The 18763-nt window shown below is 37.4% G+C and overlaps 2 protein-coding genes across 2 annotated transcripts; both read left to right on the top strand.

Moving 5' to 3' along the window:
• The first annotated feature begins 1521 nt into the window (after window positions 1-1521).
• On the top strand, window positions 1522-2451 carry LOC121466559 (olfactory receptor 5W2-like). Its single transcript, XM_041680336.1, has one exon. The coding sequence runs from the start codon at window positions 1522-1524 to the stop codon at window positions 2449-2451; it is 930 nt and encodes a 309-aa protein (XP_041536270.1).
• Window positions 2452-16979: 14528 nt separating this feature from the next.
• Window positions 16980-17915, top strand: LOC121466528 (olfactory receptor 5W2-like). The gene has a single exon (XM_041680283.1). The coding sequence runs from the start codon at window positions 16983-16985 to the stop codon at window positions 17913-17915; it is 933 nt and encodes a 310-aa protein (XP_041536217.1). The 5' UTR covers window positions 16980-16982.
• The last annotated feature ends 848 nt before the right edge of the window (window positions 17916-18763 follow it).

The following is an 18763-nucleotide window of genomic DNA, read 5'->3' as shown; positions in this document are numbered from 1 at the left end:
TCATTGAATGACTGATTTCACTAAAATTTCTAAAAAAAAGTCTGTCACCATTAATATGTCACTCTAAAAATGCAGACAAGGATAAGCAGTGAATATGATAACTATGGGTGCATTGGTTGTATATTCACAAGAAAAGCACTGAGAGATGAGTGTAATTAATCACATTGGAATAACTCAGAAGAGTCAGAGCCTCAGGAGAATTAAATCACAACAGTCTCAGATGAATATAAATGTGATGAACTTATCTTCAAGTACAACAGGAAGGCTAGGAAGACTCTCTTGTCACAGGTGGGTTAAGTGTTTATTTGTAAAAAAAATACGAGAAAAAAGTATTATCGTCTTTCCTGGACATGATCTAAAGTACAAGAGAAAATAAATAAGTAGCTTTATTTCTGCTTAGGTAGTTAGGTAAATTCTACTTAGTATCTACAAGCAACATTTTATTATTATATGTTAATGAATTTGTTTCTTCCTTTGTTCTATATAAAGAATATCAAGTATCTCTTTAAACTGTTATTCTATGATTCATTCTTTTTCCATGTGTCCTCTCTCACTCTCCTCTGTCCACTTTTTGTGTAAAAATAATAAAACACAAAAATAACCAGAAAATTCACATAGAACTGCTCAAGTAAACACTAAATATATAAAGATTTTGTTTGTACAATTTTTCTAATTAACTTGCATTTACATCTAAATCTTAAAGTCGAGTTAAGAGTTAAATTGAGCAAAAATATTTGCTATAAGCAACTGTTGCCACTTCTTGCAAGTTCTGGTTTATTTGTGAAAGGTTTTGTCATCTGAGCATATTTAAGTAAATAAAAAAGTTTAGAAAGGCAGTAGTTAGTGATGATTGATAGGTAATAAGAAATTGTTTTTCATCTTTATGTAAACACCTAAAAAACTGAAATAGTACCCCAAATCTCTTAATCTATTGTCTGCTAATATGTATAGATACATATAAAATTTGTAATAAAAATATGATACTGATTATGACTATAATAAGACTGTATAAAATATATCTTATGTTAAATTTGTCTGTAATTTGTCACTTTCTTCACACTACGTGAGATCATAAATGAGGATTTTTTTATTCACACATTTTACTGAATGATGAGTGATGGAGATAAAGACAAGTCATATAGATCATGTCTTAAAAATATAAATAGATAGGTAGATAGGTGGATATATATATATATATATATATATATATATATATATATGATAGATAGATAGATAGATAGATAGATAGATAGATAGACAGACAGATAGATAGATAGATGGATGTAGACATAAATGTAAAAGTCAACATAATGATTCTCCTCTATGATGACTTTTCAATGATCATACTATATTACTGCTGCATTTTATGTTAGCTGTTTTCTTAGTGTGCTTGTGCACCTGGTGTATGCCTAAGAATGTGAATATTTTCTGCATTAAAATCTGTATACAAAAGAAAACAAAACCCTAAAAATCCATTATCTTAATGAGTTTTGTAACTATTTAGATCATGCATAAAGAAGAATGGACAAGAGAAACTGCTCATCTGCACCTGAATTTCTTCTGTTGGGGATTACCAACAAGCCAGAGATGAAAGTAACTTTGTTCATAGTATTTCTGATTGTTTACCTTACTATTCTTCTGACAAATCTAGGAATGATCACATTAATCAGAATGGATCCTCAGCTTCACACACCAATGTACTTCTTCCTCAGCCATCTCTCTTTGTCTGACCTCTGCTATTCCACTGCAGTTGGCCCCAAGATGCTGGTAGTCCTTCTTGGAGAAAATTCAATTTCATTTATTGGCTGTTTTCTCCAACTCTTGATTGTCTCTATTTTTATAGATGTTGAGTGCATGCTTCTGGCAGTGATGGCCTTTGATAGGTACAAAGCAATCAGCAACCCTCTGATGTATGCTATTGACATGTCTAGTAAAGTTTGTTGTCAGTTCTTAACTGGAATTTACCTTATAGGAACTATAGATGGTTTGATACATACCTCATTGGCATTCAGCTTATGTTTCTGTGACTCTACTCAGATTAATCACTTCTTTTGTGATTTACCTCCTGTCTTACTTCTTTCCTGCTCTGACACACAGCTCAATGAACTTGTATTGTTCGCTCTTTTTGGTTTTATTGAACTGAGCACCATCTCCGGAGTCCTCATTTCTTACTGCTACATCATCTCATCTGTGGTAAAGATCAGCTCTTCTGGGGGATGGTTCAAGGCTTTCTCTACCTGTGCCTCTCACCTGACTGCAGTTGGGATTTTCCAGGGGACCATGCTCTTCATGTATTTTAGACCTAGCTCTGCCTACTCTCTAGATCAAGACAAAATGACATCAGTCTTTTACCTCCTCATTATTCCCATGATAAACCCTCTGATTTACAGTTTGAGGAACGAGGATGTAAAAGAAGCTTTGAGCAGACTCAGAAATAAAAGATTACTTTAAGAAAATGCCTTATATTTACACAAGCATATTTATGATAGTTGAGGTTTTATATTCTACCATTCATATGAATCAATAACATCAGTTTGTTAAAGATTATGAAGTGTTTGTAGCATATTATAATATCTAAATAATTGTTTTAGACTCTAAATATATTTTACTATAATAATGTATTTCGCTAATATTTAATTTTCATGTTATGAAACTTTTATTATCAATCAATTCTGATTCTTCTATTTTATTATTTAGACTTAAATGTACTATTATATGATTTTGATGGAGGAAGTTTGTAGTATTAGGAGGCAGCGGGGCACTGCAATCCCAGCACCCTGGCCACCTGCTCGGCTAGCTTTTGCCCCAAAATAACAACACACAAACTGTATTCATTTAAACACCGCTTGGCCCATTTCTATCTAGCCTCTTCTAGGCTAGCTCTCGTACCTAGACTAGCCCATTTCTAATAATCTGCTGTAGCCCATGAGCTGGCTTACCAGGAATGATCTTAACCTGCATCTGCCTGGAGTGGGAGAACCATGGCGACTCCTGACTCAGCTTCTTTCTCCCAGCATTCTGCTCTGTTTACTCCACCCACCTAAGGGTCGGCCTATCAAATGGGCCTAGCAGTTTCTTTATTGCTTAATCAATGAAATCAACAGATTGATATATGACACTCCCCCATCAGAAGGTCATTGGTTAAAAAAATAAAGAAACTGCCTTGGCCCATTTTATTGGTTAGAACATAGGTGGGTTGAATAACAGAACAGAATGCTGGGAGAAAGAGGAAGTGAGCTCAGAGACGCCATGCTCCCCTCTCCCGGGCAGACGCGATAGCTCTGCTCTCTGAGGCAGACACATGAAGCTCAGACCCAGGATGGATGTAGGCTAGAATCTTTCCCAGTAAGATTGATGCGACACATATTATTAGAGATGGGTTGATTGGGATATGAGAATTAGCCTGTAAGGGCTAGAATTAACGGGCCAAGCAGTGTTTAAAAGAATACAGTTTTTGTGTTGTTATTTCTGGTGTAAAGCTAGCCATGCAGGAGCCGAGCGGGAGGATAAGCAGGCCCGCAGCTCTTATTACAACAGAATGGCGCCCAGGCGTGTGGACAACTGAATCCACTGAAAGCCTGAGTAAGATTGGGAAAGAGAAAAGCATGTTTTCTTGGTAGCAACAATTTCTCGGGTCTACTCTGCTTGCTAGAGGCAAGCAAGCACTCTCATCTAAGAGAGGCTTCCTGACTCAGCTTTAGATGCAAAACCTGCAGCTCATTAAGAGGTCCTGCCACAAAACACTGACGAAAAGCTGAACACATGTTTTTGGTTTTCAGCCATAGCAGGAAAAAAGCTGTGCCATTTAAAAATGCCGGCTTTCTGGGCTGTCCTGCCAGGGCAAACTCTGACTCTTTTATGCAGGTGGTTCATGCGGTTTGCAAGCATAGGCTGCTGTAGCTCCCTTGCTGGCAGGGACCTTGAAATGCCATAGAGTTGTGGCAATAAACATGGCAACAGCTTGTATCTCCGCCATGAGGCTGGATCCAGCCGCCAAAGCAACAGCTTTAGACCTACCAATATTGCTTGGTAAATTAAAGACTCATGTGGTCAAAAAAGAGACATATACAATAAAAGAAAGATTCAAAGTCAAATAAAATGTTTAAATGATTTACAGAGTGTTAAAAATATATGCAAATTAAACGTTAGAGTTCTTAAAAGTAAAAAATGAAAGAAAGAGAGTAGTTGGGTGTAGTAGTACACATCTTTAATCCCAACACTTGGGAGGCAGAGGGAGATTAACCTCTGTGACTTCAAGGTGTGGTAGCACATGCCTTTAATCCCAGTGCCTAGAAGGGGGGGACAAACAGATCTCTGTGAGTTCAAGTTGTAGTAGTGTACACCTTTAATCCCAATGTCTGGGAGGCAGAGACAGGCAGATTTCTGAGAGTTCAAGGGCAGCCTGGTCTACAGAATTATTCCAGGTCAAAGATACAGAGAACCTGTTTCAAAAAGCAAAAAATAAAAGTAAATATAAACAAAATAGAGGTTAAAGTACACAAAGATGGAAAATAGACAGAGAATTTTGATACTGTATGCTATTATGCTCTCTTTGAATTGTTTGAATGCTGAGGAAGGAGCAACAGCTGCTAAAAGGTATTTGTTTTTAAATGCTGCGAACTAATCCAACATAGAGATTTTGAAAATACTTTGAGTTTAGAATTTGGATCTAAGGATATGATACTTTGGAAAGGGGTTTCTTCTTTTGTTTTCAAAGAAGATGAGACCCTGTGGATTTCTTCTATTCCAATATGGTATGATGGACCATGCCCTCCTAAAGGGTTGCTGTGAACACCTTCAGAAAATTGCTTGGCTCAACTGCCAACTGAGATGAAACTAGCACACAGGTTATACCATGAAAGACCTAATTAACGATGCCCCCATTCAGCAGGAAGCAGCTTGGAGAGAAAAAACCTGCGCCCATGTTCCCAAATATTGTTTATCAATCTTCTTTTACATTTAAAGGAGGATATTATATAGATATGAATAATTTACATTGATATGGATTTTGCTTTAGTGATTTAAATTTGTCAATTTTGTTATATGTATATGTGTTTCTGATATTGATTAAGGTATTGTGATTGTATAGTTCATTTAAACATGTAATGTATATAGGTTGTTAATAGATAATCATAATAGTCAAGTTTGTAGTCATGTTAGTTAAGATTTTCTAGATGTACATAGATATATTTTAGATAGGCATTCTTCATATCTTTCAAAGATTATAGAATATGGCATTTTAAATGTTTTAATAACTAAGGGTCTTTCATGACAATGAGACACTCTGCTCCTGGCATCACCAATCTACTTCAGGAAGAAGATGGGCATCGAAGAAGATCCTTATGGAGTTTGATAGCCATTTGGGCAAGAAACTGCTCTTGTCTTGACTATTGCATAAATTGGACACAGAGAACCCGCAGAGAGAGGACTACTGAACTTGCCTAAAGGTGAGATGATCTTTCAGGGTTCCTGATTCATAAAGGAATCTGTAAGACATTCTTCAGGACACAACAGATAGTGACTGAACTGACTTTGAAATTTCCTGCTTCATTGAAATGTCTGCTGGAAACTATGGGCCTGTAGGCCGAAGATGGATGCCCCAATGGTACAGAGGAACTTTGGATGACTGTCCAGGCAGCAAGATGTCTCTGTGATATCTAGAGTTTTGTAATTTGCTTACTTCTTGTATGATTAGGTAATATTATATCGTTCTGGAGTCTTTGACGGAGTTGAAGAATAGTTAGTTACATAGTTTTCCTTAGTTATGACAAAAGATAAAGTAGATGTAAATATTGTAACTGTAATTCTTGCTTTATAACTTTTATTATATGTAATTTTGCTATGTTAAAGTTAAAGCCTTTCCTTTTTTGTTTAAACAGAAGAAGGGAAAATGAAAGAGGAAGGTCATTGGTTAAAAAATAAAGAAAATGCCTTGGCCCACTTTATTGGTTAGAACATAGGTGGGTGGAATAAACAGAACAGAATGCTGGGAGAAAGAGGAAGTGAGCTCAGAGACGCCATGCTCCCCTCTCCCGGGCAGACGCGATAGCTCTGCTCTCTGAGGCAGACACATGAAGATCTTTCCCGGTAAGACTGATGTTACACATATTATTAGAGATGGGTTGATTGGGATATGAGAATTAGCCTGTAACGGCTAGAGTTAACGGGTCAAGCAGTGTTTAAAAGAATACAGTTTGTGTGTTGTTATTTCTGGTGTAAAGCTAGCCATGTGGAAGCTGGGTGGGATTAAAAGCAGGCCCGCAGCTCTTATTACAACATCATTTATTTCATTTTTCTACATTTTTGTGCTCTGAATTTCTTTACAAACAAACAATGTTATTCAAGAATGAGTATATGCCAGTGAAATTAAACTGAGTACTCTAAACTTTGTTTATGATCAGGTGAATCCAAAATTGAAAAAGACACAGAGACACAGGAACTAATCTTCAGGAAAATAAATAATATATCCACATGGGCAGCTCATTGACTTTGGGCTGAATTATTTCTTCTTATATCTCAATATCTGCCTGTGTGGTAGAGGAAGGAAATGTATCATAGAGTTTATTATTAAAGAAATTATTTAGATGTGAACAAGTCCATACTAGTTAGAATTTAAAGAACTTTGACATATGTTGCTTTAAAAAACTATTTAAAGGATTCTGCTATAAAATTCTTCTATGCTGGAGTTATAAACTGTAAAGCCCTCCACTTTTCTTCTGTCCTCTCTATTTCAATCACAGTGATATGATCTCTTGTACAAAATATTTGCATCCTCAATCAAGTATTTACTGTTATTCACTTTCTTAAATATGTACCTGCAATATAAACTGTAAAGATGTTATCAATCTCAGAATACCAACTATGTTATCCAAAGGACTTCAGTTGTATCTGAGACACAAAGAGGAAAAAATAAATAAGTCTTTCCATTTTCTTTTTCATCTTTATGTATCAGGTTACTGCAGCACTAAAGAAGCAAATCAGGTTCCTTTGGACATGTGGTTCTTACATTGAATGTTGCCATAAGACAGGGTGACATCATTTTCCATTACAATTTATTCTTTTTTTGTTGAAAATATACTTTTATATTATATATGTTGATTATGTTTTCCCCTTCCATTATTCTTCTAAGGTCCTCTTCACCACCCCTCCTTTTAGCATCTACATGTTTCATGTTTCTCATTAGAAAACAAACAGGAAATTCACAATGATAACTCCAGCTAAGACTCCTAACAATAGTAGAATGGGTGCCAAAACTGCCCTTCTCCTGCAATACAATTGGTGACAACCCTAATTGCAGTCAGAGAAACTTCATCCACTGGACCAAGCACATCTGGGAGTTCTTTTGAAGAGAGGGAGGAGGGATTGTAAAAGCCAGGGGGTGTCAAGGTCAGAGGAGGGTAACCCACAGAGAGAACTGACTGGAGCTCTTGGGAGCTCAATGACTCTGAACCCACAGCTTGGAACCCTGCATGGGACAGACATAGGATCTCTGCATGGGTGTGACAGTTGTGTAGATTGATCCTTTTGTGGGTCTCCTAACAGTGGGATCAGGACCTGTCCCTGGCACTTAACCTGGCTTTTGGGAACTTATTTTCCATGCTGGGATGCTTTGCACAGCCTTGATGCAAAGCGGGGAGCTTGGTGCTACATCAATGTGACGTGGTGTGCTTTGTTGACTCCCAAGGGAAGCCTGTACATTTCTGAAAGGAGACTGAGGTGGAAGAGGAGTGGATGCTGGGAGATGGGGGTGAAGGACTAGATAGGAGTCTGGGGTAGGGAACAGGAGAAGAGGAGGTAGGAGAAACTGTGGTTAGTATGTAAAATAAATGAAAAAAAACTGGCTTCTAAGGTATAAAAATAAAATATACTAAAATAAATCAAAAACAAAAAAATCAAAAAAGGAATAAAAAATATATAGTCTCAGAGATCCACCAGTCTGAACACAGGAATTCCAATAAACACTAAACTGAAAAACATATCAGCAAAAGTCCTGAAAAGAGGGAGTGAGGAAGAAAGAGAAGGAGGGATGGAGGGAGATAAGAAGGGGGAGAGAAAGAGAGAGAGAGAATGATAAAATTTTTAAAAAATGAAAGCAAATACAGAAAAAAAATCTTTAACGGACATGATGAGACAAGGATTGACTAATTTCCAAAGAAGACTTTGAATCAATTTTTAGTTAGACATCTACTGATGGGAATTCAGCCTTCCTTTAAGAGTATTCTCTTTCCCTAGTGAGGCTCACTTGGAGAAAATAACTTTTCATCTGCAAGTAGATATCACTTGGTAATTAATTTTTGGTTTGTGGTAAGTCCATGTGTCCACTTCTTTCTGCTCTAGCACAGCATCTGCTTAAGACCTGTGCTATTCCTCTGCAAGACATGTCAGTCTCTGTGTGTCCATATGTATATTTGTTGCTCCCTATAGGAGCCCTTACCAGTTGGGAGGAGTGGATGGGAGGTGGACTTGGAGGGGAGGCAAATGGGAGGAGAGGTAGGAGAGAGAACTGTGGATGGAATGTAAAACGAAATTTAAAGACAAAAAGATTTTTAAAAGGCATTCTATATAGGAGAAAATGATAAAAGAAAAAACTTATTTTTTAATTTTTCCATTCAAATATTTACGATTCCTTCCCTCCTCCCAATCCCCTCCCGCTCCCCACTCCCCCTCCTCCCAATTCCCTCCTGCTCCTCCACTCCCCCTCCTCCTTCTCCCTTCCTGCTTGAGAGAGGGCAGGGAACCCTGCCCTGTGGGAATTCCAAGGTCCTCCCCCCTACATCCAGGCCTAGGGAGTTGTGCATCCATATAGACTAGGGTCCCAAAAAGTCAGAGCATGCCATAAAAAAGTCCCAGTGTCTTTATCAATGGCTTCTCAATCAGCCCCCATTGTCAGCCACAATCAGAGAGTCCGGTTTGATCACATGCTCATTCAGCTGGATTTGGTGAGGTCCCATTAGAACAGGCACACTGTCGCAGTTGGTGGACCAACCCCACCAGGCCCTGAGTTCCTTGCTTATCTTCTCCCTCCTTCTGCCCTTCAACTCGACCTTGGGATCCCAGTCCCTTGCTCTGATGAGGGTCTCCCTCTCTATCTCCGAGATAATCATCAGTGTGATAGTGGGGCAAGGCCAGTTCAGGCACCCTCTCTTCTGCTGTCCAAGGACCTAGCTAGGGAGCTCCCAGTGGACACCTGGGATCCCCTCTAGAGCCAAGTCCCTTGCCAAACCTAAAATGGATTCCTTAATGTAGGTATCTTCTTCCCTGCTCCTATATCTGCCCTTCCTCCATCTACACCCTCCCACTCCCCTAAACTCTTACCAGTCCTCCCCTCACCCCACCTCTGTTCTCACTCCCATGCTCACAACTTTCGCCCTGCAATCTTGTTTGCTTCCAATTTCCAGGAGGATCTATATATGTTTTTCTTTGAGTTCACCTTGTTATTTGGCTTCTCTAGGCTTGTGAACTATAAGCTTAATGTCCTTGGTTTATGGCTAGCGTCCACAAATGAGTGAGTACATACCATATTCATCCTTTTGGGTCTGGGTTATCTCACTCAGGATAGTATTTTCTATTTCCATTCATTTGCATGTAAAATTCAAGATGTTATTGTTTTTTACTGCTGCGTAGTACTCTAATGTGTATATATTCCACACTTTCTTTATCCATTCTTCCATTGAGGGGCATCTAGGTTGTTTCCAGGTTCTAGCTATTACAAATAATGCTGCTCTGAACATAGTTGAACAAATGCTTTTGTAGTATGATTGGGCATCTCTTGGGTATATTCCCAAGAGTGGTATTGCTGGATCCTGAGGTAGGTTGGTTCCCAATTTCCCAAGAAACTGCCACACTGATTTCCAAAGTGCTTGCCCAAGTTTGCATTTTCACCAGCAATGAGTGTTTCCCTTATTGTACATCCTCTCCAGGATAGGCTATCATTGTTGTTTTTGATTTTAGACATTCTGACAGGTGTAAGATGGTATCTCAAAATTGTTTTGATTTGCATTTCCTTAATCACTAAGGAAGTTGAGCATGACCATAAGTGTATCTTGGTGATTTGAACTTCCTCTGTTGAGAATTCTCTGTTCAGTTCAGTACCCCATTATTTCAATTGTGTTAATTAGAGTTTGAAAATTTAGTTTCTTGAGTTCTTTATATATCTTGGAAATCAGACCTTTGTCTGATGTGGGGTTGTTGACTTTAAGGCTTTGACGAAAAACTTATTTTTTAAAAAGATTTCTATTTATTTGTTTTCTTTTACATCCTGACCAAAGCTTCCACTTCCTCCTGTCCACCCAGTCCCTCTTCCACCACCTCCATCTACTGTTGTGGGAGCTAAGGGCCTCATTCCTGCCACCCCAGCTCCTGGTCACCTGGCTAGCTTATGCTCCGAAATAACAACACACAAATTGTATTCTTTTAAACACTGCCTGGCCCATTAGTTTCAACCTCTTAACCCATTTCTAAAAATCAATGTAGCACCACTAGGTCGCTTACCGGGAAAGATTCAGCATGTCTGACCTGGCAGCTTGCTTCATCATGTCTGTCCCAGAGAGGGGAAGCATAGCGTCTGTCTGAGGTGTCTTACCTCACTTCCTCTTCCTCCCAACATTCTGTTCTGTTTACTCCACCCACCTATGTTCTAACCTATGAGGGCCAAGCAGTTTCTTTATTATTATTAACCAATGACCTTCCTCCATCATTTCCCCTTTTTCTGTTTAAACAAACAAAAAAAATGGAAGGCTTTAACTTAACATAGCAAAATTACATATAACAAAACAGTTATCAAGTAAAAATTACAATAATCTTTATCATAACTAAGGAAAACTATAACTATAACTAACTATTCCTCAACTCCATCAAAGACTCCAGAAAGATACAATATTACCTAAGCAAACAAGATAAGCAACTTCCAAACTCTAGAAATGACAGAGATATCTTGCTACCCAGACAGTCACCCAAAGTTTCTCTGTACCGTTGGGGCACCCATCTTCAGTCTACAGGCCCATAGTTTCCAGCAGACATTTCCATAAAGCAGGAAAATTCAAAGGCAGTTCAGTCACTATCTGTTGTGTCCTGAAGAATGTCTCACAGACTATTTCATGAATCAGGAACCCTGAAAGATTATCTCACCTTTAGGCAAGTTCAGCAGTCCTCTCTCTGTGGGTTCTCTGTGTCCAGTTTATGCAATAGTCAAGGCAAGAGCAGTTTCTTGCCCAAATGGCTATCAAACACCATAAGGATCCTCTTCGATGCCCCTCTTCTTCTTGAAGTTGATTGGTGCTGATAGGAGCAGATATGTCTCATTGTCTTGAAAAATCCTAAGTTATTGAAACATTAAATAGCATATTCCGTAGTCTTTGAAAAATATGAAGAATGCCGATCTAACTGAAATATATCTCTATATATCTAAAAAATCTAATTAACATGGCTACAAAGTTGACTATTATTAATGATTATCCATTAACAACCTATATACATTACATTTTTAAATGAACTACACAATCACAATACCTTAATCAAGATTGGAAACAAATATACATATAACAAAATTGACCTTAAATTTAAATCACTAAAGCAAAATCCATATCAATGTAAATTATTCATACCTATATCATATCCCCCTTTAAATGTTAAAGAACATTTATAAACAATATTTGGGAATATGGGCGCAGTTAATTCTCTCCAAACTGCTTCCTGCTGTATGGGGGAGCTGTTATTCAGGTCTATGGTATTACCTGTGTGCTAGATTCATCTCAGTCAGCAGTCAAGTGAAGTAATTTTTTGAAGGTGTTCACAGCAACCCTTCAGGAGGGCGTGGTCCACCATACCATATTGTAATAGAAGAAATCCACAGGGTCTCATCTTCTGTGAAAACAAAAGAAGAATCTCTTTTCCAAAGTATTGTATTCTTAGATCCAAATTCTAAAGTCAAGGTATTTTCAAAATATCTATGTTAGATTAGTTCAGAAGCATTTATAAACAAATATCTTTTGGCATCTGTTGCTCCTTCCTCAGCATTCAAACAATTCAAAGAGAGCATAATAGCATTCAGTATAAAAATTCTCTGTGTATTTTCCATCTTTGTGTGGCTTTATTTTAATCTCTATTTTGTTTATTTTTACTTTTATTTTATATTCTTTGTATATCTTTGTCCTGGAATAACTCTGTAGACCAGGCTGTCCTTGAACTCTCAGAGATCCGCCTGTCTCTGCCTCCCAGGCATTGGAATTAAAGGTGTATGCTACCACACCTTGAAGTCACAGAGTTCAACTCTGAGGTCAGTCTACCTACCTCTGCCTCCCAAGTGTTGGGATTAAAGGTGTGTACTACCACACCCAACTACTTTCTTTCTTCCTTGTTTTTTTTTTTACTTTTCAGAACTTTAACTTTTAGCCTGCATATATTTTTAAAACACTGTATATCATTTAGAGATTTTCTTTGTCTTTGAAACTCTCTTTACTCTATATCTCTATTTTTGTGACCAAATGAGTCTTAAATTATGGAGTAATATGGGTAGGATTAAAGCCGTGGCTTTGGCAGCTAGATAGAGCCCATTCCTTAGCTTTCCAGCCTCATGGCTGATGTACTGGTTGTAGCAATGCTTATTGCCACAAGTCTATGGCGTTTCAAGGTCCCTGCCAGCAAGCGAGCTTCAGCAGCCTTTGCTTGCAAACCGCACAAACTGCCTGCATAAAAGAGTCAGAGTTTGCCCTGGCAGGACAGCCCAGAAAGCCAGTTTTTTTCCTGCTATGGCTGAAAACCGAAAAGCATGCGTTCAGCTTTTTGTCAACACCATTTAAGTGTTTCGTTGCAGGACCTCTTAATGAGCTGCCGGGTTTTGCAGCTAAAGGTGAGTCAGGTAGCCTCTCTTAGATGAGAGCACTTGATTGCTTCTAGCAAGCTGGGTAGACCCAAGAAATTGTTGCTACCAAGAAAACATGTTTTACTCTTTCCCAAGCTTTCTCAGGCTTTCAGTGGATTCAGTTGTCCACACGTCTGGGTGCCATTCTGTTGTGGGAGCTGCGTGGCACGTTCCTGCTGCCCCAGCTCCTGGTTGCCTTATGCCCTGAAATAACAACACACAAATTGTATTCTTTTAAACACTGCCTGGCCCATTAGTTTCAACCTCTTAACCCATTTCTAAAAATCTATGTAGCACCACTAGGTGTGCTTACTGGGAAAGATTCAGCATGTCTGACCTGGCGGCTTGCTTCATTGTGTCTGGCCCAGAGAGGGGACGCATAGTGTCTGTCTGAGGTGCCTTACCTCACTTCCTCTTCCTCCCAGAATTCTGTTCTGTTTATTCCACCCACTTATGTTCTAACCTATGAAGGCCAAGCAGTTTCTTTATTATAATTAACCAATGACCTTCCTCCATCAATCTACCCTCATCTACTCCTTCTTCTGTTTCTCTTCAGAATAGTGTAGATCTCCCAATGATATCATTCTGCCATGGTAAATGAAGCTCCAGTGAGATTAGGTACTTCCTCTTCTATTAAGGCTAGATGAGGCAATCTGGTAGAAGAAATTGGTCCCAAAGCAGGTAACAGAGTCAGAGACAGCCCTTGCTCCCACTGTTAGGAGTTCCAGTAGAACACCAAGTTATCCATCTGTAATTTATATCCCAAGGGCCTATGTCAGTCGTATGCAGACTCCCTGGTTGTTAGTTCAGTCTCCTTGAGCCCTTGTGAGCCCAGGCTAGTTGGTTCTGAGTTTTCTTGTTGTGTTCTTGACCCTTGATTCCACTGGCTCCTGCAAAATCCTTACTCCCCTTCTTCTTCTGGATTCCTTGTATTCCACCAAATGTCTGGCTGTGGGTGTCTGTATTTTTTTACATCAGATGCTGGGTGAAGCCTCTCTAATGACAGTTGGGTTGGATACCCATCTATGAGCACAGCAGAATATCATTAGGAATCATTTCATTGACTTTTTTTTGCCATTTGTGTATGGTTCTTTCCTAGTTCTCTGAGCTGCTTAGTCTCTGGGTATGGGTCTCAAGCTGGGCCATCCTGTGATCATTCCCACAATTTTGGTGCCACCTTATTCCAGCATATATTGTAGGCAAGACAAATTGTAGTGCAAAGGTATTATGGCTGGGTTGGTGTCACAATACCTCCACTTTAAGTCTTGTCTAGTTACAGGAGATGTCCAGTTTAGTGTCTCCCTATTTCCCATGGCAAGTAGTTTTAGCTAAGGTCACCCTTATAGATTGCTGGGAGGTTCCATTGCATGATATCACTAGTTCATCCCAGAGAGGCCTGAAGATTCCAGTTGCCTCTATCAATCCCTTCATCCTTCCCATACTTGGTCCCTTCTATCCCAATCCTCAACCCTCAAGCCCCCATACAAAGGAAATATCTATTTTATTTCCCCTTCACAGTGAGATTCATGTATTGACCCACCACCACCATCCCTTCAGCCCTCCTTGTTATGTACCTTTTCTAGGTCTGTGGATTGTACCCTGGTTATCCTAAAAAATTACATAACAAAATATGAATGTAGTATTAACTCTCCATCCAATTTAAGAATGCAATAACTTATATGTTAAAATGTTAAGTCAACATTGGGGGTGTTACGTCTGAAATAGCAATTGCAGAGTACATTTTTGAATACCTAGAAATCACTTCTGATTTCTACTAATTTCCAAACTATTATTTGAAGTAAAAGCACATGTAAGCATGTACTGGCTTTGTGAGAGCCTAGCCTGTTTTGATGCTCACCTTCCTAGATCTATATGTAGGGGGAAGACCGTGGACTTCCCAGAGGGCAGGGAACCCTGACTGGTCTTTGGACTGGAGAGGGAGGGAGAGAGGGGTGGGGGAAGGTGGAAGGAAATGGGAGGAGGAAATTTTTAATAATAAAAAAACAATAACATATGTAAGTTATTTGTCAAATGATTAACATTGAACATTTTTCTTTAATGTATTATGAGCATACATTTTAAATGAAAACTTATCATTTTATCTCACAAAATTTTTATTCTTATTATTAAAACCATTCACCAGTGTATCTATCTGAAAATATTTAACATGGAACCTTTACTATCCATTCTTCCAACAGAACTCTGTAGAGACATAAGTACAAGTCATGAAGAGAAAAATGAAAAGGGATCCCTTACCCCTACTAACCATAACGTAACCATACAAGGATTAGAGAATACAGAGAAATAGTTTTATAGACATATAGATGATGTTTTGTGTGGAGTTGTGAGAGAATAGACAATGCTTAATGGAAAAAGCATTGCTTGGTGTCACCAGGGTTGAGGAGTTTCAGAAAGTAAAGAAACAATATAGAAAAAACTTGGGCATCATTAGGAGAGAGTCTTCTTAAATTTCAATAGATGGCGTATTCTACTAGATAATACAAATCCTATGCATAAGCTCAAAATGTGTTAGGGATCCCTGTGGTGACAAGGGTACAGAATTAAAAGTTCAACTTTGATCAAATCTGTTGCTATATTCCTCAGGGAAAAAACTGAGATGGAAATTTAATTATTCCCACTTACATACAGAGACTCTAACATATTTATAAACCAACAGTACCTCAGAAAATAATATGATATGCACATTGCTCAGATGCTGGACATAGAGATAGAATATCTGAGGTATGTTTCCACTTTATATTTAAACAATACAGAAGAAAGTAATGCCTTTTTCTTTTTCTTGTCCTAAGTAGTGAATCAAAAATAATAGTATACCTCGATGTCAGTTAAGTACAGATTAAAAATTAGTAGTGGCCAATTTATCTTCTTGATATACTTGTATGAATTTAATTGCAGTAATATGGTTTTAATGCAAGTTTATAAAGATTTCTATTACTGATATTAACCAAAATTTCTTTGTTAAATAACTCTGTGATATACATAAATAATTTTATTTTTTCTATTTTGCTAACTAATAAAATGATAACACTATAAATACAAATCTATGTAAATTAAATTCTGCCAGAACCACATATCATAAGGACTTAGTATAGAAAAATCAAATTTAATTTTCAAGGGACATTAACAAGCATATTTCAACATACACTTTGTGACAGATAAATACAAGAAACAGAAGATGCTCTTCAGAAGGCCCTCATGTTTGCAGGAATTATCATTTTCTTTACAAACCAGTGGAACAGGGGCAATTTATAACAATATTTACACACAGGCTTGTTTTCTTCGTTTTATAAGGACTTGGATTTTGAAGTCTGGTGGATTGAAAGCAAGGAGTGATAGATGAAAAGTGACAGGTGGTTTAAAGAAATAGACCACATTAAGAAAATGTAGGAAAAACATATCTTAGTAATTTTCACTAATTTATTTGTATTTGATGCTATGATGAGACTTTAAGCTATGGTTCTTTATTAATATGATGAACTTGATCCTTTTCAATTTTATGAAATGTTTTGCTTTTCTCTTCTTTGGACTTCCTATTCATTTTTGTTGTTTCTGATGAATTGTGATCTGATAAAAAATTTTAGACTTCTCAATTCTATAGTCTTAAAATGAGCAATAAAAATCACACAGAAATTATTTATTAGATTAAAATGTTATCTGCCCACTTTAAATATATGAGGGAATTTATGATAATTATGCCACTTTAACATTGATTTGTGCCAATGGCACTAACAGTGATTTGTGCCTAAGGGTTGTGAACACTTTGGTGGGGGTAGTCGAATGATTTCTTAGCACTGGTAGCATACCAGATATCTTGCATACCAGATATTTAATTTATAATTCATAATAGTAACAAAATTGTAGTTATGAAGTAGCAATGAAATAATTTTATGGTCGGGGTCACCAAATATCAATAACTATATTAAAGCATCTAAGCATTAGGAAGGTTGAGAACCACTGATCCAGACCGTCTCAAGAAACTACAAGATATTTTCTGCATAATGAAACTAGATTATCAATATTGACAACAATATTTTTGGATAGATAAATTACTCTGTCTTTTTTTAATGCTGTTTGCTACCATGAAAACAAAGAACAAAGAAGAATGGATGAAGGAAACTGCTCTTCAATCACACAATTTATTCTATTGGGAATTACTAACAACTCTGCTATGGAAGTGGTTCTATTCATTTTATTTCTTCTCATTTATCTCATTATTCTTCTGACGAATATTGGAATGATTGTCTTAATCAGAATGGATCCTCAGTTTCACACACCAATGTACTTCTTCCTCAGCCACCTCTCTTTCTCAGACCTCTGCTACTCCACTGCAGTTGGACCAAAGATGCTGGTGGACCTAATGGAAAAGCACAAATCTATATCTTTCATTGGCTGTGCCTTGCAGTTTTTCTTCACCTGTATCTTTGTAGATGCGGAGTGCATGCTGCTGGCAGTGATGGCCTTTGATCGGTATAAGGCCATCAGCAATCCGTTGATGTATGGCGTAGAGATGTCCAGTAGGGTTTGTTACCACCTCCTAGCTGGAGTTTATGTAGTAGGAATAATAGATACTGTGATGCATACTATAATGACCTTTGGGTTATGTTTCTGTGGATCTAATGAGATTAATCATTTTTTCTGTGATATCCCTCCCATCTTGTTACTATCTTGCTCAGATACACAGGTCAATGAGTTAATTACTTTTGTTATTTTTGGTCTCATTGAACTGAGCACCATCTCAGGAATCCTTGTTTCTTATTGTTACATTATTGCATCGGTCTTAAAAATCCACTCCACTGAGGGGAGGTTCAAGGTTTTCTCCACCTGTGCCTCTCACTTAACTGCAGTTGTCATTTTCCAGGGGACACTGCTCTTCATGTATTTCCGCCCTGCTTCTGCTTACTCTCTGGATCAAGACAAAATGGCATCACTGTTTTATACGCTAGTGATCCCCATGCTCAACCCTCTCATTTACAGCCTTAGGAACAAAGATGTAAAAGAGGCACTGCAAAAACTGAAAAATAAAATATTCTTTTAAATAAAGATACACACAAACATATGAATTTGTTCATACATGTAACCCCTTGTTTTATTACAAATATATACTATTCCATAAAGATAGCTAAATATTAAATTGGTTAATGAATACATTTGTAAGTCAGAATATACCTATATTTTATGATTCCTAATATTTTATACCTTATTTCTTTGTCTTCAAAGTTCATGACACTCTACATTAGGAAAAATTCCAAAATTTTAAGTAGATCTAAAATTTTTTTCTTGACTATGGAATAGATTTTACTTGAGTCTTTTACATATTTATCATATGGGATATTGTGTTCAAATTTTTTTTGCTAATAGACTCTTCAGTTTATTAGAAATTATAATCTTTTAAAAATATATTTTATAATGAAGTAATTCATTTGTAATCAAAAGGCATATTATTCTAATTGCTAACATAATCTCCCAATCTAGACTATAAAGAAGCCAAGTTCTTTTGGAATGGACACATGTAGTTTCGGAGCTAAAGATTGACAGGCACAGCTTTGAGGAGAAGAAAAGACTCTAGATGCAAGAAGTAACCATTATCTGTTCTGAGATAGTCAGAGAATGAATATTCATGGAAAAATTTTCAGACATAAGGAACTAGGAGCAAAATGGTACTGTTTCTCCTTTCTCCATTTTTTGATGCTGATCGTGTTCTTGATTATTTTATAAATGTTTTGATTGTACTTTGAGCACGTTCACCCCCATGATGCTCTCTTCACTCTTTTCCCCTCCTACTTACTCCTCTTTGATAACTGAAATGCCTTCCTTATTGGAATATCCATCCAGATATTGGATCAGTTTTTAATAAAATTGTTTACTGCATATTATTAGTATTTT

The sequence above is a fragment of the Microtus oregoni genome, unplaced genomic scaffold, assembly GCF_018167655.1.
Source record: "Microtus oregoni isolate MIOR12 unplaced genomic scaffold, Mior012 000033F_ref0000390, whole genome shotgun sequence".
In the NCBI taxonomy this organism is placed as follows: Eukaryota; Metazoa; Chordata; class Mammalia; order Rodentia; family Cricetidae; genus Microtus; species Microtus oregoni.
Note: the sequence above shows the minus strand (reverse complement) of the source record. Positions and strands in the feature narration are given on the sequence as shown.

What these genes read in the sequence shown, in the direction of transcription:
- LOC121466559 (XM_041680336.1), top strand. Translation starts at nt 1,522, where the DNA reads ATGGACAAGAGAAACTGCTCATCTGCACCTGAATTTCTTCTGTTGGGG.
- LOC121466528 (XM_041680283.1), top strand. Translation starts at nt 16,983, where the DNA reads ATGGATGAAGGAAACTGCTCTTCAATCACACAATTTATTCTATTGGGA.